General features: G+C 37.6%; 1 protein-coding gene across 1 annotated transcript in view; it reads left to right on the plus strand.

Moving 5' to 3' along the window:
• Positions 1–24,624, plus strand: part of EDNRA (endothelin receptor type A) — a 54,519-nt gene that overhangs the window by 15,400 nt on the left and 14,495 nt on the right. The window contains exon 3 of the mRNA XM_036889001.2: positions 15,003–15,130. Coding sequence (XP_036744896.2) covers positions 15,003–15,130 — 128 coding nt within the window. The remainder of the gene's footprint in view (positions 1–15,002; positions 15,131–24,624) is intronic.

Below are 24,624 nucleotides of genomic sequence, written 5' to 3' on the forward strand. Positions count from 1 at the left end.
TAAAAAGCACTACTTACAGACAGTAAATGTATGAGAGTTTTAAGCTGAATTGATGAAATTTTCCAGAATCTCTCTGAGGTTATTTTTGTTAAGTGATATCTTGGATGTGCTAGTTGCTAGATAAAACATGGAGGTTTAGGTGTAACCTGGCCACTACATTATAATCTAAAACAATATTGGTCAGGGAGTGTGGTTGCAGAAATTTACCAAATTGTAGCATATGTAGACAGATCTAAAAGAAAGTCTCTCAATATCATCAACAAAATTTGCATTGTAGCATCCCTAAAAGGAAATCTTGTTAATCAAAACCACTGACCAGATTTTAAATGAAACTTACAGTGGTCTTACACTGCAAATAATACATACTACCAAGAAAGTATTCAGAACTATGCAAAATGTGTGAGTGTTGAGTTTTGCAGTCTTATGAATATGCATTTAAACTTAGGTGATTTATTGAAACTTTTCCTGCTTTTTGTTCTCAGGAAACAGTTAGCTTCATAGTAATATTTTCATTGGTCTTATAGAGTGACTTTAAAATTGCCTCCAGCTGCTGGGCCACCAAAAGGAGGTGAAGTAAATCTGGAAGTAGCATACACAAAGGTGATAGTGCAGGGCCTGTTTTATAAGAACTGACTACTCACCAACCTCTGCTTTTTCCTGCCTGATTGTCTGACCCACGGGTTGGCGAACAACAGCCAGTGGGCCAAACCTGGCCCAATGCCTATTTTTGTAAATGAAGTTTTATTGGAACACAGCCGAACTCACTGCTTACATAAATAGTTTTGACAGACACCATATGGTCTGCAAAGGCTAAAATATTTACTATCTGGCCATTTACAGAAAAAGTTTATCAATCCCTGTGGCATCTCCCCATCTGCTTTGTCCCTGCCTTTCATCCCTGCCTCTCATTCTCCTCCATTTTGCCCTGTAGGTCAAAGTTCAAATTCTGAACTTCAAAAATTTAAATAAGGCTTTATAACCTTCAATATTTTTAAGTGGCTTTTGGCTCCCAATCCCTAAAAGAATGAATGGGCATAATTCCAAGAAATCAAAATGTTTCTTTTTAAAAATGTTTTGCAGCTAATCTTGAATAAATCTCTTGATCTCTCAAGTCATTATCTTTGTATGAAAAACTAATGAAGGGCCTAGCTCCCTAACTTCAAGCTCAATTACAAAGCCACAGTAATCAAAACAATTTGGTACTGGCACAAGAACACACCCATAGATCAATGAAGCAGATTAGAGAGCTTAGATTTAAAGCCACACATATGGTCTATTAATATATGATAAAGGAGCCATGAATATACAATGGAGAAAAGACAGCCTCTTCAACAACTGGTGCTGGGAAAACTGGACAGCTGCATGTAAGAGAATGAAACTGGATTATTGTCTAACTTCATACACAAAAGTAAACTTGAAATGGATCAAAGACCTGAATGTAAATCATGAAATGATAAAACTCTTAGAAGAAAACATAGGCAAACTCTCTTGAATATAAACATGAGCAATTTTTTTCTGCATTCATCTCCTCAGGCAAGGGAAACAAAATAAAAAAATGAACAAGTGGGACTACATCAAACTAAAAAGTTTCTGTACAGCAAAGGACACCATCAGTAAAACAAAAAGGTATCCTACAGTATGGAAGAATATATTCATAAACAATTTATCCAATAAGGAGTTAACATCCAAAATATATAAAGAACTCACACACCTCAATACCCGAAGAGCAAATAAAATGATTAAAAAATGGGCAGAGGATCTGAACAGACACACTTCTCCAAAGAAGAAATATGGATGGCCAACAGGCACATGAAAAAGTGCTGTACATTGCAAATCAGAGAAATGCAAATTAAAAGCACAATGAGATATTGCTTCACACCAGTTAGGATGGCCAATATCCAAAGGACAAGAAAACAAATGTTGGTGAGGATGTGGAGAAAGGGAACCCTCCTACATTGTTGGTGGGAATGTAAATTAGATCAACCATTGTGGAAGGCAAATGGAGGTTCCTTAAAAAACTAAAAATAGAAATACCATTTGACACAGGAATTCCACTCCTAGGAATTTACCCCCCAAAAAAACAAGATCCCTAATTCAAAAAGACTTATGCACCCCTGTGTTTATCACAGAACTATTTAGAATAGCCAAGATATGGAAGCAACCTAAGTGTCCATCAGTAGACGAATGGATAAGACATGGTACATAAACACAATGGAATATTATTTATCCATAAAAAGAAATGAAATCCTGCCATTTGAAACAACATGGATGGATCTAGAGGGTATTATGGTCAATGAAATAAGCCAGGTGGAGAAAGACAAATACCAAATAACTTCTCTCATTTGTAGAGCATAAAAACAAAGAAAAACTGAAGGAACAAAATACCAGCAGACTCACAGACACCAAGAAGGGACTAGTGGTTACCAAAGGGGAGAGATTGGGGAGGATGGGGAGGGAGGGAGGAAGAAGGGGATTAAGGGGCACTATAATTAGCAATCACAATACAAGTAGGTCACAGGGAAGACAGTATGGCACAGAGAAGACAAATAACAACTCTATAGCATCTTACTATACTGATAGTGACTGTAAAGGGGAAGGGAGATGAGGACTTAATAATATAGGTGAATGCTGAAACCACAGTGTTGTTTATGTGAAACCATCCCAAGATTGTATATCAATAAAAAAATTATAAAAATTCTTTAAAAGAACAAGTAAGCACCTATCTCATGAAGTCCCATTAAGCATAATGACACATAGTAGGCCTGTTCCTGAGGTGACTGTTGAACATCAAGTAAAAGAACAGCCAGGAGCTGTTATTTCTTTGTCTTCCCCATTTATGTTGAAGAGCATTAGAACTTTGGCCTAATTGAGAGTCTTAGTGACCAGGCATTCTTGAAAACTATTGAACAAATCATACATTTTCAGATCTGAACATTGAAAATACTTTAAATTCTTTGTCATGTAAAGATATTCATTATATTGTCTTTCAAATAATTAACAATAGCACTAAGCCAGGTAGGTAGCTGGACCATTGAGCAGCCATTCATGTTTCAGTTGAGAAAAAGAAGGTAAAGAAAACTTCTTTGTTTATTTCAGGGCAATTTCACACAAAAAAATAGAGGTACTCTCTAAAGATATTAAGGATATAAACTTTATGTACTTGAAATTATTTGATAGACCAATTAAATTACATGGTCATAACTAAAAGTAGATGTATTTTTTTATCTCTGTACTATAAAATTCAAGGAATGTTTCTTTGATAACGGACAGAAGGGCCATGTCATAAAGGGGAAGGTGGGGAAAAGCATAAAAAACTCCATATTTTTTTAACACTATCTGTATATGTGTATGTATGCATGTAATTTTGTGGCACATATATTCTCTGTATACATCAGACCTTACTAAATTGTTGGGGGAAGGAAGGAAGGGTTACAGGGGATGGAGGAAAGAAGACAGTTGGGTGATGGAGATCCAGCCTTGGGGCTCAACTTAGACTCTGTAATTCAGCAGGTACACAGAAGACAGCTAATATATATTTAAGGAAGGAGGAAAAGGAAGGGGGAGGGAGCATAGATTCTCAGATTGTGAGGAGTCCACATGTGTATTTCAACTATGTAAATCAGAACACTGAGCTATTATAATTTTATAGAGACACTAATTCTAATTGGCCCTGCTTGCAGGCTGATAAAATAAAGGCAGTCTCTCAGCTGATAGGCCAGAGTTTACCTCTACCGTGGTTTTGAATTTCTTTACTTGTTTGCAGTAATATAATTAACTCTCATGAAGTGATAAACACTGAGTTTGTGGAAATGGTCAAGAATAGAAAGCTGATACTAGACTTGAATGTGTCTAATAAGGTGTTATTTCTTAAGCAGACATTTTGGATAAATGAATGAGTAGAGAAAGTAAGAGCCTTACAGCTTAATATTTGTCAATAGATCACTTTTTAGATTCTGTGCTTCTCAGTGAATCCCCACATTCTGTTCAGACTACATATTTTATGCTAAAGATATCCATGACCATGACTAATGGTTAAGATGGTAAATTTTATGTTACACATATTTTACCATAATTAAAAACAATTTTTAAAAATCTACAGATGTAAATGAAAATGTAAGTGTTAAACTTTAGAGACAAGGGAGAAAATATTTGGAATCTAGGACTATGTAAAGAGTTCTTCAACTTCACATTAAAAGCATGATCCATAAAAGAAAAAACTAATTAATAGAACCTCATTAAACTTAAAAACTTTTACAATGAAAAGAACCCCCTTGAAAGGGTAGAAATACAAGCTACAGACTAGGAAAAAATACTTGCAACTGACATGTCCAACAAAAGACCAATATATACATTATATAGAAAACTCTCAACACTCAAGAGCAAAAAACCAAACAATCCAAATAGAAAATGGTCAAAATACATGAAGAGAAATTTTACTGAAGAAGATACACAGATGACTCACAAACAGATGAAAGGATGTTCACAATCATTAGCCACAAGGGACATGCAAAACTGAAACCACAGTGAGATATCACTAAACATACACCAGAATAAGTTTTAAAAATAGTGACAATACCAAATGCTGGCATGGATGAGGAGAAACTGGATCACTTGTGATGAGGAGAAACTGGATCACTTGTACATTGCTGGTGAGAATGGAAAAATCATAGAACCACTCTAGAAAAGAGTTTGGAAGTTTATTATAAAACTAACCATGTAATTACCATAAGACCCAGTAAGTACTGTAGGCATTTATCCCAAAAATGAAAATTATGTTCATGCAAAAACCTGTTCATGCATGTTCATAGTAGCTTTGTTTGTAATAGCAGGAATGTGTAAACAACCCAGATGTTCTTCAATGGATGAGTGGTTAAACAAACTTGGTGCATTCATTCCATGGAATACTACTCAGCAATGAAAGGGAATAAGCTATTGATACATAAAACTTGGATGAATCTCAAGGGAATCATGCTGAATGAAAAAAGTCAATCTCAAAAGATTACATACTATACGATTTCACTTGTATAACATTCTTGAAATGGTAGAGTTATAGAGATGGAGGACAGGTTAATGACTGTCAGGGGATAGGGATGGTGAGGGGGAGAGTGGGGAGTCTGGGTACAAGAGGGTCTCATAAGGGATCCTTGTGGTGAGGGACCTGTGCCATATCTTGGTGGTAGAGGATATATAAGCCTACACAGGTAATAAAGTTGCAAAGAACTAAATACAAACAAGAGTAACACTGGAGAAATATGAATAAATATGAATTATCAATACTTTAAAAAACTGGTTTTACCAGTCTACATTCCCACTAGCATTATATGAGTGTTCCAGTTTCTCCACATCCTCACCAACACTTGATCTTGTCAGTCTTTTCCTTTATAGCCATTCTAATGATGTGTAGTGGTTTTAATTCACATTTCCCCAATGACAAATGATGTGAACAATTTTCATTTTTATGTACTTAGCTATTTGTATATCTACTTTGGTAAAATGTCTATTTAAATCTTTCATATTTTTTAATTATGCTGTTTGTCTTTATGTTTTATAATTGTAGTTCTTTATATATTTAGGATATAAGTACTTCATCAGATAAATAATTTGCAAATATTTTTTCCCACTCAGTAGCTTTTCATTTTCTTAATGGTGTCTTTTGGAGAGCAATTTTTTTAAAGTTCTCATTAAATCCAATGTATCAGATTTTTCTTTTATTGATCATGTTTCTTAGGCAAATCTTTGCCTAAGCCAAAATCACGCACACACAAAAATGCTCCTGTTTTTCTCAAACAGTTTTATAGTTTTAGCTCTTACATGTCTATGGTCACAATTAATTTTTGTGTAGGATATGAGATAAACATCTAAGTTCATTTTTCTGCATAGGCATGTCCAGTTGTTCCAACACCATTTGTTGAAAAGACTATTGTCTCCTCATTGAATTACCTAGCACCTTTGTCAAAACTCAATTGATGATAAATGCAAGGGTTTATTTCTAGACTTTCTTCTCTGTTCCAATTACCTGTGTGTCTTATTATGCCAATACCATCCTGTCTTGATTACTGTACCTTATAGTAAGTTTTTAAAAAGGTACTATAAGTCCTACTTGGTTGCTGTTTTTATTCAAAATTATTTTGGCTATTCCAGATCCTTCACATTTCTCAATCTGCTGCACTGAGTGTGCTGGGACGATTTTGCCCACCTGCCCTTTCTCCTGAGCAGCAAGCTCTGTGTAATCCTTGCCCCTTTAGCAGCCCTCTCACTGTTGCGAACTCTTTCAAACTTCCTGCCTTCCTTTTGCCCTGGAGCGCCTGGTTGTGGGAACCTGTTCTCCACAAGCGGCTGGAATCTCAGTCTCTCTGACTATTCTGCCTGTGTTTGCTTTCCAATGGCACTGATCTCCAGAGCACCATGTAATGTGGGTTCATGCTCCCAGAGCAGATCTCCAGGGTTGGGTGTTTAGCAGTTCTGGGCTACTGCTCCCTCCCCACTCCATTTCTCTTCCTCCTGCCTGTGAGTTGTAGTCAGGAGAGGGCTTGGGTCCTGCCAGATCACGGATTTGCTACTTTACCCTTTTCTGTGAGTTCTTCTCTTTTCCCCAGATGTAGGCTGTCTGGTCTGCAGTCTTCAGATCACTCTTTCAGGATTAGTTGTATTTGCTGTATTTTCACGTTATATGTGGTTACGGGAGGAGGATTCTGCCTCACTTCTCATGCTGCCATCTTTTCCCCTCAAGATCTTCACATTTCTATATAAATTTTAAGATCAACTTATTAATTTCCTTGAGTTGAGACAGGAATTGTATTGACCTTTTAGATGAATTTGGAGAAAATTGCCATCTTAACAATAGTTATTCTCCCAATCCATAAACATGTATTTAGATTTTTGATTCTCTATCATTTCTGCAGCCTTCAGTGTACATATCTAATTCTTCTTTTATTAGATTTATTAGTAAGTATTTTATTCTTTTTTGATGGTATTCTGAATGGAATTGTCTCAATCTCATTTTTGGATTTTTTGTTGCTGGTAATAGAAATGTAGTTGATGTTTTATATGTTGCTCTTGGTTTCTGTGACCTTGATGAGTTCACCATTACTCTTGCAGCATCAATTTATTTTCCTGCTAGTGTGTGATGGTGAAGAATACAATGACTATTAGAACAATTCAGTGCCAGTATCTTGATTCATGGTAAAGCATCGGCATTTTTATCTACTATTGCTTTTGCACCAATAATGCATATGTCAACCTGAAAAAGGCAATAATCTCTTAGTATTATCTTGATCTTGCAGACCCCATGATAGGTTTGCAGGAATCCCCAGGGGTCTGCAGGCAACACGTAAGAGAACCACTTATCTAGATCATCTCTAAGTACCTGCCCAAGTCTGAAATGCTGTAATTTTTAAAATCTAAATGTTGTTTACTAAACTTGTCTTAATAATATCTGCTTAAAAGGCTCATTTTCATGTCTGTCAATATTCCTTAGACAGTTGCTACATGTGGAACAATGTATCAGGTCCTTTGAGAGAAATGAAAAGGAAATTAAACATTGGCCGTAAGCTCAAGGAAATGGTAAAAGTCTGTCTGGAGTACTCAAGTGTCCCTGAAAGGAACCCCAGAATCTCTGTAGGCTGATCACCTTGGACCCCAAATTTATATGTTTTCTTTTCTTGGTAGCACTAAATATAAAACAGCTACAGTGGAGTACGGCATGTATCAAATATCAAGACTGGAAGAAAAACTAGATTAAAATGGATTGTTCCTGACTAGTATAACTTAATGTTATCTCATTTCCAAATGACCACAAATAAGAAAAAGTAGTATCAAATTCATTTTCAAAACTTTTCTTAATAGTCTTAATTGTACACTATTATTAAAACAGACTTTTCACTGGAGTTTAAAATAGCCACTTGCCTACTGTTTTTTTTCCTACATTTTATATATAGTCAGGATTATCTTCAAAAAATGATACTTTAGCTTACTGGGGAAATTTAGTCTTTATTTTCACTTTTCCCTGGATAGTAATAAATTATTCTTCATACATGCCATGAACATTCATGAACATGAATAAACAGTCTCAAAGCTTCAATCTATGGGATTCTACAGGTCCTAACATCCCTAATCCTTTTGGGTAGGAAAAATAAAAGGCAGAAGGGAGTAAAGCATTCACTGATGAGAAGAATAAAAGAGAAACTGGAAAAACAAAATTAGTCATATAAAATGAAGGACATGGCCTCATTTTCTTCACACTGAATACCGTATCTCGGTTGGGTTACTGTTTCCATCTACACACACAGGATAATTATGACCACATGACAAACTTTACAATGAAGAACTAACTCCAGTCCTTAAACTAACTCCAGGCTTTCAAATACGCCATTAGTTTTCTCTTCTTCCTACATATTACCACCTTCCTGGTAAATCTTTGGGGCTACTACCTAAATTCATATGTGGGGATCTCTGCCAGTTTATTTTGTTTTGCTTGTTTTTTTGTTCTGCATGTTTCTTTTAAGTAAGTACTAAGTGTACTACCATAAAGACCACTGATTACAATAAACAATAAAACTTTTTCATTAGGTTTTGGGCCCTATTGTGTGTCTGGGTCAGAGCACTTATTTCAATGTACCATGCTTGTACTTTGTTACAAGAAAACATAAGACCACGTTCACAACATATATATGAAATCTTCTCTCCTTTCGGGAAAACTCAGAGTTCATTCTTTCCAGCATAAATCTTCTCTCCATTGTGAATTAAACCTTAAAGTATTGACACATAATTTGGTACTATCCTCTGTAATCTTGATATTGAGTACTTGTCATTTTTTGGCTGGCTTTAAAGAAGTTTAATTCTTCTCCCTCCAATGATCCTTTGGTCTTATGCATGCCAAAGAAGTGCTTCTAGATTGGCATCCTTACAGCAAGCAGAGTTATTAAAAAAGAGACATTCCTTTTCATTCCTAGCCTTCAGGTAACTGAGACTGTTGGGGACAATAAGCCCATACCTTGGGTGAACCAATTTTCCTCTAAAGAGAAAACCTTCATGGCTTTGGAACTCTGGTTTTAAAATGGCTTCTTTTTTTTTTTTTTTTTTTTGTCTTTCCTCCACTGGTTGTTATTAACATCTATGTATTTCAAATTCTAAAAGTTAACACCTCAGCAAAAACTAATGCACTGAATATTTAATAGTGAAAGATTTGGGCAGCTAGTAGCAATGAACCTCATGTTTTTTTTTATCTAAGTGCAGCATAGAAGCCATTCCTCAGAATCCATCTCTTACAGGAGCCAACACTGATGATGTGCGATGGGGCCAGGCCCTGTTCTAAGTGTTTTGCGTGAATTAATTCATTTCAGACCCACATCAACCATATGGCATGGATTCTCTTTCCATCTCTAGTTTTCACTGAGGCCCAGCTAACGTGTCTAAGTCACGCCTGGGTCCCAGAGCCTGTTCTCTCTGTCACTGCACCACACTGCCTCTGCCTTTTGTGGAGCTCCTACAGAATGCTGCTTATAGCTCCTTTATCTGTTCATCATCTAGGTGGTAATTTCCTTGGGAATGGGATCTTTTGTGCTTGTGCAGCCCCCTCCGCTACATACCTGGTGAACTGGATGATCCTCTTCACGTTCTCACTGGAAAAACATGACCAAAATAAAGCCTGATAACCACAGGCCGTGCAAATAGCCCACTTTTCAGAGACTTACTTCTCCTTGTTCCTTTATATGGATCATCTGTTCCGTTGCTCCAGTAGTCCTTGCAGCTACCAACACTGTCTTCATTTGCTAGAGAAGGAGAGTAGAAGCAGCAAGGTTAGGTTAACCAACATGCCAGGATCACAGTCAGCAATATAGCAGAGCCTTCAGTCCAACCCAGGGAAGTGAGCTTCAGGGCCCACACTCCTAACAACTTTGCCAAGCCGCAAGCCGCTTGCTTTGATTAAAAGGAGTGCTTCTCCATTGCCCACAGGGCACTGAGGATCCCAGCACCAGAGTTGAGAACATTTTTGGAGCTCCTGCTCTGCCCTGCATTTGTCACACACTCCAAATTTGGTGCTGGTCAGAGGCAAGAGGGGCCTGTTGAAGGAAAACGAGTATGGATAGGGTAGAAACCTGGTTTTGATTCCACGTATTTCCATGAAATCTCTATCTCAATCCTGAAGCAATTAAAGCATAATGGAAGAGAAAAACCCATTTACAGTCATGCAAAGTAATTTATTTTATTGTATGTGATTTGAGATTTACAACAGCCAGAGAGCATGTTCTCATTAAAGGCCTGTCCTGAGCATTGCAGGCTTTATAATTATCTCAGTCTTTTGGAAGATGTTCTTGTTTACTACTGATTCAACTATGCACCAAAGTCTACATCCCAGCAACTCTCTCAACAAGAAAGAAAACCTCAGAACTACACTTGTGAACTACACCATGTTCAAGTCCAAGTGACTCTACAATAATCCGTGTTAAAGAGAAGAGAACATTTTATTTACCTTGAGATTTTCAACTATTACAGACTGTACTCATATATTCCTTATTCCTGTCTAGGACAGGTACACTGAGATGAAAGGGAAGAGGAGAGTCCCTCAACCTCATCAGATGGGCTGGAGGGAAAATTAGCATGAAGATAAATGTGCCACTGTTTTTGTTTATCCCATTACTAAGATGCCATGATGATAACAAAAACACTGTCCAAGTAATGGCATTAAAGAGCAGGAGATACTAACATCTGGAATGGATAAAGAGGGGTACATTCATTTATATTATCCTTTTCTTCATAAAGGCATGCAGTTTATGAAGAAATGGAATATTTCCATTTCTTACTACAAATTATGGCAGTTCAAAACTATTAACATTTGTGTGGTGCACACCCAGTTTTCAGAATTCTTTCATATGCATTGTTCCATTTGAGCCTCCCAGACAGTCATCATACCATTTAGTGGGGATGAGAACTATCCCATTTAATAAGTACAGAAATGAGACCCAAGGTTTCACAGTTAGTAACAGGTGAATCTTGGACTTGAACCTAAGTCTTATGAGTTCACGACCTAAGTTGCATTTAGGAAAAGGACAGCCTTATTTTGAAGTGCCAGGCTGATGGGGGCCCTGCATCTCAGTGAGGTCACCCACGGCTGAACTGTACCTTTGGGTACTGAAGTTTTCAGGGACAACCAGGGTGAGAGGGTAAGGGGATGCAGGCTTTATTTTATTGTATGTGATTTACATACCCAAACCATTCTGACTTTTTATTTCTTATGTCCATATTATAAACTATTTTCTGCTCCTCCGGCTCTACCTGATTGCTGTCAGCTGTGATTTTTTTGTTGATTATGGTGCCTCTGCAGCCATGGTTCCCAAAGTGTGGTCAGTACACCAGCCACACCAGCAGCACCTTGGAACCCATGAGAAATACAAATTCTCAGGTCCCAGCTCAGACCTATTGAGTCAGAAACTCTGCAACTGGGGCCCAGCAGTCTGGTTTGATGAGCCTTCTGGGTGAGCCTGATGCTGCCGAAGCTGGAGAATCACTGCCCTCGAGCACTGATTCACAACATTGGCTGTACTGTGGAATCACCTGGGAGCTTTAAAAACTATTGAGGCTTGTGTCCCAACCGGAACAAACCTGGTTTATTATCTATGACAAGATTTACAACCTCGGCCCTATTGAGATGCTGGGCTGAGTCATTAGTTGTTGTGGAGACCTACCCTGTGCTTTGCAAGATGTTTAGTGGCATCATTGGACGCTACCGACTAGATGCGCATAGCCTCCCCTGCCCATGCATTTGGTTGTAATAATCAAAAATGTCTCCAGATGTTGCCAAATGTCCCCTGGGGGCAAAATCAGCCAAGACAAGAAGCATTAGTCTAGGGGCACAACTCACAAGACTGAGAACTATTACTCTGGAGGGTTCCTGTTAATGAGCAGCTTTGGGTGTGCAAGGGACTAAAGAACAATAAAAGCTAAACTTTACAGCATTGGGTGTAAAGTAAGAATAAATCACCCTCAGGTAAATACTCAGGCAGTTTGCCCACAAGTAAAGTACATGAGCTTTAGAGAATCATTTTCACACCAACCATTCAGCTCCTTACGTATGTTCCAGAAAACTGACATAAACAGGTACATTACACTAAAAGGTCCCAACCAAGTCGATATTGCTTTGTACTAAATATAGTGGTGGACAGAGATCCTGCTTTTGGATCGAATCATTCTAAAACCAGGGCGCTTATCAGTGTGACATGGTACAAGTCCTTAGGTAAATCTCTTCTTCACAGGTTAAAAATGCAGCCTGCCAATTTTGTGATGTTGATTTTGACACCATCCAAATCAGCCACATACAGAATGTCTACATTCATTTCTGCCACTTAGTAGTACGGCACTTAAGCGCTGGAGAAAACTACAGGTGGTTATCAGAGACTTTAACTACATTTCAACTGTAAAAAAACCCCACAGGCTAGATCCAAAGCAAGTGCCCGTCAGTGAAATCCACCGTCAGCGGACTGCCTCTGCTTGCTCCCTGGTCTACTCTGTGACCCGCTGACCGAGGATCCTGACGGCAGGATGTGTGTCGTCTCCAAGTGCCTGCTCTGGGGCTCTTATCAAGCTGGACAGTCTCATTGGAGCCCAAAGTCAGAGGTCTCCAGAGAGTTTGTGGCAGCTCCTCTTCCACCTGGACTCTTAAATTGAACAGTATTCCCCTATATGTCTTATTGCTAAAACAGAAAGAGTGAAAGGGAACTGAATGTAAGATTATGCCAATACTGGTTTCTTGAAAGAGAGTAACAAACAGGCTCTTGATGATGAGGAAGCCACCTTTACCCAGAAAAGGAAGAGGTTGCCTCCAGGCCGGGGCCTAATATCCCCCTGGCTGCACTGAAACATTTACTGACCATATCCTTTCAGAAAGAAGTGCGTGAAGGTTAGGGAAGTCTACACTCTGATGGTACCTAAAGTTTTCCTCCAGTGATTTTTCATTCCCTGTTTTCTATAATTCCCAAGAAGAATCATTGTTCATGGAAAAAGAAAAATAACAAAAATAACAAAACACCTATTTGTGTCAAAGCCAATTCTATGGTCACTTTGAACCCACCAATTCAGTGATATCTTTCTCTTTAATCTTTCCACTGCACCTAATCCTAGTTAAAAGTATTAAGCAAGTCCATGAAAAGGGAAAATAACCACTGAGATTGAAACGGCCTGAAAGAATACGTGCTCAGTTGTGGGTTTTTCTGGATTTTTTTTTTTTTTTTTTTTAGTGCTTGTCACTTAGATCTTCACAGGATTTCAGAGTCTCCCTGCTAAGCAAGAAACATACTTTCCTTTTCTCTCTGTTGAATGTGTGAATTGGGAAATCCATTGAAGCAGATTTCAGGATCCTCTGTCTCTGGGAATGAACCAGCCATAACAGTCCAGTTATTCCAAAGTATATCCTAAAATAATTCCTGCACATTTTAATTAACCTCTGTAGTCTCCAGTGGTGAATTACAATTCTGGGACAATATACTAAATTCCCTATAAAAAGTAGTTTTAGGTTTTCCTTTATAGGTGATGATTTCTTCACAGGTTTCCTTTCTACTGTATATGAGAGTGTTTGTCTCTTTGCATCATGCATTCATAACCAGCAAGCAGTAATGGTATATAATTATTTGTTGGCTTCATGGAAACTCGGTTTAGGACAGTGTGTCTGTGAAGAGCCCACCAGCTGTCCTTGGACAAAACTCTGAGAAGACACTGAGCAAGATTGGTCAGAGGAAGAGGAAGAAGAAACCAGAGGCAGGAATGGATCAAGGAAAAGGTCCTTTTGGAAAACTATTCAGAAGAAAGGGAATAGGTTTGAATACTAGAGAGAGAGAAGTTCTGAAATTAAGTCATAGGGTCTTAGCCATAAAAATAGAATTTCAGAGAGCACTACATCACTAAATTCTCGAAATGCATACCGTGTTAAGGACTATATTGCCAATGAAGTTAAACCTCACGTAATCCTTTAGAAGTGTAAGAACAGAAACAAAGCTCAAAATTACTATTGCCATAAGTATTTCGCAAAGTACAAAAAAAAAAGACAAGTTTGTCAAGTTAGTAGGGTTATGTTTCCTTTGAGTGGAGTAAGTTTGAATTCTGAGTCACTAAGCCAAACTTAGAAAGGAAGTCAATGCCATTTTTACTCTTGAAAGACATCGTGTAGTTAGCCGGGATTCCCTTCCCTCTTTTTGGTAGCCAAGTATTATTTAGGCCCATGTTCCTAGCACAATACCTAATTAGATAAGTATCAGCAACTCACCAGGGACTTGTATTCTTGCTACTTACCTCAGATGCTAGAGGAGGTCAATCCTTCCCTCCCAATATTGTAGATTGTCAACATGGAAAAATAGATTTTTCTGCAAACACTACAAACGAATAACAATAATCACACTTTCCTATATGGCAAAGGGAATTTTGAGCCTAAATAACGGCCACTATAACACACCTACTGAAGCTGATTTCAGCCCCTTAGGCCCGGACAAAAAGGTTGAGCTCAAAATGGCTTTAGGTGCTAACCAGCTAACAAAGTCAGTACGTCCTAAACCACTTCACTTTTCCAGGATTCTCCACAACCTCATATTCAGAGCTTTGGCTGCCTGTCAGGAGATAATAAACCTTCCAATTCTGCTAATTGAAAACAACTTGCTTGACTCAGGGCTTAATAAAAATTGATAAGAGATGACTTCCTGCTTCTTGGTCAAGCTGTCACCAATCTCCAAATTTTGCTGGTCTCTGAAAAGTAGACGGTAGGACAATTTCATATATGATCCAAGGTTTCTCTCTTCTGTTATATGTATCATTCTCCGCCTATTTCCAGGTTTAAAAAAAATTGCTGAGGCTTTAAAATATTAACAAAAATAATAATAATGCTCTATTGCTACCATGCTAACTGGAGAGCAAAATGAATAATGACATTTAGAAATTCAGAAGATGATTAGAAATATGAGTGTCCATGTATTCCACGCCAGCTCTGCCATTTCTTACCATGGTGTTTCCTTTTTTTTCAGCTGCTGGCTGGGCGCTGGCCTTTTGATCACAATGACTTCGGCGTATTTCTTTGCAAGCTGTTTCCCTTTTTGCAGAAGTCCTCAGTGGGGATCACTGTCCTCAATCTCTGTGCTCTCAGCGTTGACAGGTAACATGGTTCTTGCCCTTTACCTTTTCGTTGGGTTTAGAAAAGCATTTTTCTCAAAAAGAAGTCAAGGAGCCTTGAGAATTGGTGCCCAGGATGGTTCATTAGTTTCAAGTGAATTAGAATATTAAGTCTCTTGCTCTACTGTTTAGAATTGCTTTACACATTGGCTGATTCTTAGCCGTCTTTGGCTTAAGCAATTTACATCTAGAGCATTTTGCCAGTTATATCCATTTGGCACCCTTATGGCAACAAAGGAAAAATGCACATATTCGGTGGAGTGAACTTTGGAAAAGGAGATTTTTGGACATGCAAATCCTGTATTTCCAATGGTAGATTTCTTATTAGAAAAAGGAAGATATATTTATAATGCTTGATTACTTGAGCTGGTGAGTACACAATACAGTTATGATCTTCTCTATGCTTTTTGAATGACTAAAAAGTTTCATAATTTTTAAAAAGAGGACAACAGAAGTACACCTTGATCCACTTCTGAAAACCCCATCAAGTATCTCTAAGTCTTTCTAGAATTCAAATCAAACATGAATGGCAAGACTTTTCCAAAAGAGTCCTGAATTCCATGGACTTCTAGACAGTATTTTCTTTATCCTCTGATTTTCATAGCAGGAATTATGAAGAATGAAGTTAGGTTCATAACACATGCTATAATGTTCTTTTATATTGAATATACTTTTATACAAGTGGTCTTCAAACTGACTTACCTACACTTTAGAAGAGGTTTCTATTTTTTCTGTCTCACTCTGACAATTACTCTATCAGCACCTGAATCCCATCATCATAGAAATAAAAGGCCTACTTTCTTAAAGATTATTTAAGTTCTTACTGCTATTCTGTTATTTATCATTTACAATTAATTTGGGGGACCAAATTGTCACTGCTAAAAGATAAAAATAATCATTTCATTAGTTGAAAATTATAATGGTATCTTTGTTATAAATTTATGGCTGCAATAACTCTAAGAAACAAAACAAACTGTTTAGTAGTATCACTAAAAATAAACATTGCTGGAATTAAAACACAAAAAAATAATTCCATTACTAGCTTAAAATGCAGTATGCTGTTAACAAAAATGCTGCCACTGCAAAGATAAACACAAAAATCAAACAGCAATTCATCACCAATTAGTAGGGTTCTCATTGCTTCCTAGGAAAACCTGAGGTCTGTGTAGGTTTCTTCTGCATCATATCAGCTATTATGGGCTGCTGCATAAACACATTCACATACCAAAGGTGGCCACTGTGTCACTTTCACTTGACTAAATATAGATTATGTTACTTGTGGCTACATCCTTAAAAAATTGAGTAAGCATTTATCATCTGGATTTTATTCACTGAGGAATTCTTACTCTGCTGTTCCACCCCTAGCATCCCAATAACATCATTTCTTCTTGTATCCAAAGTGTTGAGTATCCAAAATTTGAAGCCTTCAAATTATATTTTATACTGTGAATAATATCTAATAATTCTAATACTCTAATAATTAATACTCGAACAATATCTAGAATACATGTGAAACTTTTCCTGTATTTATCAAGTTGTATAGAGATTAACTATGTATCCTCAATATCCAATTATATTTTTAATTAAATATAACTCTAAAATCCATGTAAGGAAATAAGAAAATATTCATAACAATTTTTAAAAAATTGTTTCCCACACACATACTCTTTCTATATATTTTTAAATGCTATAAAGCAACAGTATTTAAAACAATGTGGTACATGCATATAAATAAACACTGACAAAGAGGGAAATCAGAAAAAAACAGGTGCTAGAATGTACAAGAATATAATTGTCTTACCTGGGTATTTCAGCCCTGGGCAAGTTCACTGTGGATTCTGTGAGACCAAGAAAAGACAATGGAACATTCTTGGGGAAAAGGGTTTATACCCAGCTTTATTCTCCCAGAGATAGGTTGAGCACTAGAATCATATCTGCATCCAACAGTCTGCAAGTCCATAACCCACCCTGTCTCTGCCTCGCCCAGAGCACTGGGCAGAGCTCTTTATATAGTGACTCAGTCAATAATAGCTCATTGCCTATGGATGTGAAAGCAGTAGTCTGGCAGTAGGCCAATTACATCATCAAGTAGTTTAGGGTCAGGAGAGGACCCTGGCCATAGGGACTTCCATTTTCCCCACAATAATATAGGCCAAAATCACTTAAAGGATAATGGTGAAAGGAAAGAGTCATCAATAAATATTTCTATTTAACTACCTGGAAGGAAAAGCATGTTGAAGTCTTATCTTGTACTTTATATCAATAATAATAATTATAATTACTATTAAGTATAAGTATGTACTGGGCCCTGTTAAAAATAGTTTACAGAAATTACTTAATCCTTAGACCACCACCTTGTGATAGTGCTCTAATTATTCTCATTTCACAGATGAGGAGGCTGAAGTTGAAAGAGGTTAATCAAGGCCACTTGGCTACTAAGTGTTGTAGCCAGTAATCAAGTATAAGTAGTCTGCCTTCTTAACCACTGTGCTCAAGCACATTAAAAACTCAAAACCATAAACAGACTAATATCTTTTTGATCTCTAGAAAAGGAAGACTTTTTGAACCTAAAAAAGATGGTAGAAATTCTGAATAAAACTTTAAGTGTATTCCAGGACATAAAATTTTTAAACATTACAATCAAACACTTGTAAAATTAAAAAATAAAGCAATAAGCTGTGGAAAATACTTGCAGAAAAGCTGCAACATGTTAATATTCTTGGTATTTAAAGAGGCAGTACAAATAGTAATTAAAATCTTAAAACTTCCATATAAAAAAAGCTTAAATATAGAAGTCACCAAACAAGTTAAAATGACTAATATATAGTTTTGCCAATGAGTTTCAGCCCCAGACAAGTTCACTATGGAGTCATTGAGACTGAAAAATAACAATGGAACATTCTTGGGGTGACAGGGTTTATACCCAACTTTGTTCCCACAGTGGCAGATCAATCACTAGAGTCCCGTCCACTCAGAGCGAGTCTGCATGCAACAAGCCGGTCTCTGCCTCTGGGCCCCTCTGCCTGCATGGCCTTCTCAGTCTCTATTCTTGGCACTGCCACCACTACAGTCTCTGCTCTCCTGCAGCTGTGCATCAGCTCAGAGCACTGGGTGCAGCTCTTTATATAGAGTCAATAATGATGTATTGCCCACACATGTGCAGTGAGCAAGCCAACCAGGACCAGGTGAGAATCCTGGCCACAGGAACCTTCACTTTCTCCAGGTATATAAATAGTGTTCACATAATCAAAGAAACTCTAATTGAAAATATATTTCTCACTACTTGTCTTCTCTGTGCTATACTGCCTTCCCCCTACTCCCCTTATGTGTGCTAATCATAATGCTCCTTAATCCCCTTCTCCCTCCCTCCCCACTCACCCTCCCCACCCACTTTCCCTTTGGTAACTGCTAGTCCCTTCTTGTACGCTGATGGACAGTGACTGCAATGGGGTCGGGGGGGACTTGATAATATGGGTGACTGCAGTAACCACAATGTTGTTCATGTGAAACCTTCATAAGATTGTATATCAATGATACCTTAATATATCTGGTAGGAATAGGGGTTTGAACAGCTCTTCTATAAGGCAAAAATCCTATAAATTTTTTTGCCTTCTGACCCAGTCATTACAATTTTGGGGATCGATTCTAAGAATATGACTCAAAATTTGAACAGAGAACTCATGCTCAAAAATGTTCTTTACAAGATAATTTACAGGAAAAAATTAAAAGCAACGTTATTACCCCATATTGGGAAATGGATAAGGAGGTTAAATATAATTTGTACGTATAGGTGCATGAATATAAAATTCCTTGAAAGAAATATGATAAATATTCTTAGTATTTATGTCTGGGAATAGGCTGTTAGGTTTTTGAAATGTTCTTCCATTATAAACAAACAATTTCTGAAAGCTTATTTCTATTATCAGTTACCCATTTTCCTTATTTACTTTATGCCACTCTCTATATTTTATCTTTATCATTTGCACAGCTCATTTCCATGACCTATATTATAAATTAAGACTAATTTTTTATTGCCAGGCGGCTCTAAAATACAAGCACATAGGAGCATATAAACATGCACACAGAACTTGTACACATGGAGAAATACATGTATGTGCCCAGCCTAGATTTATTTCCATCCTTATTGTTGCCTTTACAAAAGCACCATCAAAGTTTGGAAAATAGCATTTTATAAAAAAATTAACTTTGTCCAAAAGTTTAGGTGAAAACCAGGATGATAAATTCTAGGAAAGAGGAACTGAGAGTTCTAAAAAAAAAAAACAACTGCACTTCTGAGGAAACATCTAATCAAAAGCCAAAGTCAGACAAGAACTGCATATGACTAACAGGAATGAGAAAGTAGGAGAATGAAGAAGACAAGGAAGTTGCTTAGCTCCTGTACACAATAAAATACTTTTTTAAGCAGCTAGTATAATCCTCTGAGAAGAGAGGAACTGATAAAAAGAGATGTCAAAAAAGAGGGAAGAACTAATCATCAGGGAAATGCAAATAAAACAATGAATATCACCTCACACCTTTTAGAATGGCTATTATCAAAAATACAAGAGATAACAAGTGTTGGCAAGGATGTGGAGAAAAGGCAGCCCTCATGCATTGTTGGTAGAAATGTAACTTGGTGCAGCCACTATGGAAAATGGTATAGAGGTTCCTCGAAAAGTTAAAAGTAGAGTTACCAGCAATTCCATTTCTGGATATTTATCTGAAGAAAACAAAAATAGTAATTCAAAGAGACATATGCACCCCCATATTCACTGCAGCATTATTTGCAATAGGCAAGACATGGAAACAACCTGAGTGTCCACTGATGGATGAATGGATAAAGAAGAGGTGGTATGTATATATAATGGAATACTACTCAGCCATAAAAAGGAATGGACTCTTGCCACTTGCAACAACATGGATAAACTTTGAGGGTATTACGCTAAGTGAAATAAGTCAGACAGAAAGGCAAATACTATATGATGTCACTTGTCTGTAGAATCTAAAAAACAAAACAAACACAAACAAAACAAGCTCATGGATACAGTGAACAGATTGGTGGTTGCCAGAGAGGACTGTGTAGGGAGGGCAGGGAGGTAGGTAAAACAGGTGAAGGGGATCAAAGCTACAAAGTTCTTGTATAGAATAAGTAAGTCGTGGGGAAGTAATGTATGGCATGGTGGCTATAGTTAATACACTTAATTAGATATTTGAGAGTTGCTGAAAAGTTAATCTTAAAAGTCCTCATCATGCACACAAAATTCTTTTTGCAACTATGTATGGTGAAGGATGGTAACTACACTTATTGTGGGGACCATTTGGCAATGTACACAAATATTGAATCATTATGTTGTACACCTATTGTTATATGTCAATTAAATCTCAATAAAAAGTATTTTTTTTAAAAAGAGAATTTGCTTGGTTTGGTAAACAATGCAGGCAACTTTTTATCCCTGTAATTTATTTTCTTGTTACAAAATTTAGGATTTGTTTTGTAAGTAGCATTATGTGGCATGGTATAATGGTCCCTTTTATATTTCATATAAATCTATAAAATAATTTTTTAATTTTTTATTTATTTATTTTTTTTAGGAGAGCAAGGTACAGGCTTTTATTTAGAGATAAAGTGAAAAGACAGAGCTCCTGGCTCATGCCAGGAGGGGACAAGAGAGTCCCAAAATAATTTTTTTCTTGATAAAAATATTCTAAGGCACTTATTCTTCAGTGATATACTATAACATAAATTATCCCTAGATTGAGAAGTATAATTCATAATTTAGTCCAACAGAGAGACTTGGGTATGATGGAAAGACATGAAGAGTGAGCCCTGGCTGTTGCCCTTCAGGAGTTCTCACACTTGTGAAGACATCAGCCTGGGAACAAGAACAAGAGAGGATGAAATGCATACTGGAGGCATTTAGGCAGTGAGATTCCTAAATCACCTGAATCATCAAAACCCTCCCTACCTTCCCAAGTTTACATTGTTCTGCCTTGTAGTTCTTCTTTGGGGGAATCGCAGGGGACCATCTTGCAGAACACCCAGCCATTACCAATAATTAAGAAAGGTATTCTTTCATGCCATAAGTGACAAGCTCTACATGTTACTTTGAGTTTCAGGGGAGGGGCAAGAAGGTGCAGGGATGGGAGAGAGAATTCAGTGCTGTTCCTTGTAAAGTTAAAAGTGAAAGATGACAGGGACACACAGTAAGAAGGTCTGGGTACAGATCTAACTTGTAGTTAAAAATTGCCTGGGGAAGGAGGCTGTAAAAAGATGAAACTCTCAACAACTCTCCAGAATGTATAATTAGGTACCTGGAAAAGTTGCAAAGATCTGTTAAAGGCAACTTTGATATGGCACAAACACAAAAGCCTAATTCATTCTTCATCCTATCGTTTTAAATAATTGCTCTGTGGTCTCTATGATGGTCTCAAAGGTTTATCCTAATTCATGAAGCATGAAAGAGATTTTCTAAAAAATTTCATCTTATGGACTCAAACTCTGTTTCTCTTTATTCTCTGGATGGTAGGATTTTGTTTTGCTGTATGAAAATAGTGAAGGCATGAAAGTGGCTGAGCCAGAGTAGGGCCTGGGGACTGAACAGATACGAAGTCAAATGCTGGCTGTAGAACAACTTGGAATCTCATGTTGGGGTCTGTCCTTCATTGCACATAGTTATTCAGTCTTTTATCTTAACTGTATTGTGAAGATCAGGTGACTGGTTAATTTTGCTATCTCATTTTTTCTTATAACAAATGACCCCAAAATTCAGTGGTTTAAAATAACCACCATTTTGTTATCTTATCGTGTTGTGGGGCAGGAATCTGGGCAATTCTTCTGCTCCCTGTCACTTCTACCAGGGTCACTGTGGATTTCAGCCGGTGACTGAGCTTGTCCCGTGGGTCCAAGACACATGACTGACCCTTTGGCAAGAGCAGCTGGAAGTCTGAGCTCAGCAGAGCCCAGCGCCCTCTCACGTAGTCCAGGGCCTCGCACACGTTCTCTCCAGCAGGCTCAGGGCTCTGGGGAGGAAGCTGCCAGTCTGTTTGGAGGCCAGGCCTCCAAGTGCTAAGGCATCATTGCAGCCACACTCAACCAGTCAAAGCAGTCACAGGCCCGGGCGGCTGAAGGACGCCGCTGAAGAAGTGTCAGTCTTCGCAGCTTTTAATCCACCACCCCTTGTTCCTCCTTAAAATTCTTACTGTTGATATTTTGCCTCCAAACCTCTATATGGCAGCTGGTTTTTTGAGCACCTAAGAGACATAAAGCATAAACATAACGAATGGTCAGAATTGCTGTTAACTAAAAATGTTCAGAGGTACAGAAGGGCCACCTCACCTTATGCAAGTGGCAACACTGAAGGGAAAGTAATAAATTCTAATGTAGGCAAGCATTGATCGGCACTTGGTAAAAACTTTTCTTAAAAGAACTTCAGCTCACCTTTTCCTTCCCTTGATTCAGTAATCCCACTCTAGGTAATTAATCCAGTACAGTCACTCAAAAAGAGAAAAAGCTTTCTGTACAAACTTTTCTATAAGTGTGTTCACAACCTTGGAACACTAGAAGTGATGTGAATTTAGGAGAAAGATTTAAGGAAATTGTACAGTGATCTTGCTATACTGGGTAGCCATTAAATTATTAAATACCATGCCTCTGTAGAAACATGAGAGAGTACTTTTTTAAATGAAAAGTAAATAAAGCTAAAAATGAAATCATAACTGATATGATAATATATATATTCAAAGTATGCTTATGAGAATAGAAATGGACAAAGAAGAAATTTTAAAAACTTTTGAAGTAGTATCTTCTTAATGTGGTACACTGTTTCCAAGTATATTCAATAATAAATGCCTTAAAATGTAATGACCATCCCAGCTGCTACATACCTTTAAAATTCAAAAACATGCAATAAATGCCTCTGGCCTTGACAACATGTCAAAATCTATTTATAGACATATACAGTAACACACATCTTTACATAAATAAAACACGTAATTTATACTTTATTTTGGCATATCACATGACAGGGTACAAAATGAGGTCATGGGGGAAGACTCCCCAGGAGGTTGGCAGGCCAGAGCCCAGGTCCAGGCTCTAGGCATTCGCTGGAGATGAGGGAGAGGGTGTGGGTAACATGCAGGTCCTCAGGTTCCCCAGCTGAGTACACCAGACCAGCCCAAAGGTCCCTCCTGGTTTCTAAATTATTTGATTCTAGGATTCTAAAAGTATTAGCTTTTGATCTACTAAATGCCTAATTCAGAGCTCGCTTGAACAAACAATGTACAGAATAAAATGTGCTTTATTGGTTATGGCCAATAAAAACAAATGCATGGTAAGAACAAAGATACTTAATTCAACAGATATTTATTTGGCATTGATTGTTCTAGATATTGTGACCAACACACAAAATGTCTGCCCTTATGAAGCTTATATTCTGAACAGAGGGGTGACATACACAATAAAGTAAATAATATTTCTTGGTCACATGGTAGTAGATGCTATGGAGAAAAATAACGGTGAGTGAGACAGGGTAATTCTGGAGGAAATTTTGACATTTTTAAATAGGATGTTCAGGGAAGGCCTCTGTGAAAGATGCAATTGAGTAAAGACCTGAAGGAAGTGAAGAAGCCGCTCTCAGGGTACCAGCAGGCATTCCCTCTGGGGTGGGAAACCCCTGGGGTATCTGAGCAGAGGGGTAACATGACCACCTTACATTTCACCAGGCTCCCTCTGGTTGCTGTGCTCAGGGCAGACTGCAATAGAGCAGCATAGATGCAGGGAGACCGGTTAGGAAGTTCAATAATCCAGGCAGTATGGCAGCAAGTGAGATGGTGAGAGGTGATTGTATTTGGATAGATCATGAAGAAGGTGCAAGATTTGCTAAAGAATTAGAGATGCGGTGGAAGAGAAAAAGAGGAGTGAAGGCTAAATTCAAAGTTTAGGTAAAGATAGGAGAGAGGGCACTTTTGGGGACAAGGAAGAGGACTAGGAATCTGATTTGGGTGAGTTTGAGAGCCTATTAAATATTGGAGTAAAGATCTCAACCAGACAGTTGGATAAACAGGTCTAGAGTTAGAGGTAATGTTCAAGGCTAGAGTTATAAATTTGCAAATTAATTATCAGCATATAGATAGTTTAAATGATGCTAAAGCCATAAGACTGGATGTGATTGCTAAGAGAGAGAGTAGATAGAAAAGAGGTCCAAGGGCTAAGGAGAAATGCAAGAATGTGAGGAGTGAGCAGGACCCAGCCAAGAAGATGAGATGGACTGACCAGTCTAACCAGCAGGAGGAAAATTGGAAGAATGTGGTGGAAATGAAGATGTCATATACATGCACTGACTGTGTTGAAGGCTGTTTGTAATCAAACCTAGTAAGAAGAACATATTTGTGTGTATACGTGTGTTGTATTACATTCCAAATAGAAATCATTTGGGGGAACATCTAGTATTTCTTATTTTCCACATGTTTCCCCAAACT

Source organism: Manis pentadactyla, chromosome 1, assembly GCF_030020395.1.
Source record: "Manis pentadactyla isolate mManPen7 chromosome 1, mManPen7.hap1, whole genome shotgun sequence".
Taxonomy (NCBI): Eukaryota; Metazoa; Chordata; class Mammalia; order Pholidota; family Manidae; genus Manis; species Manis pentadactyla.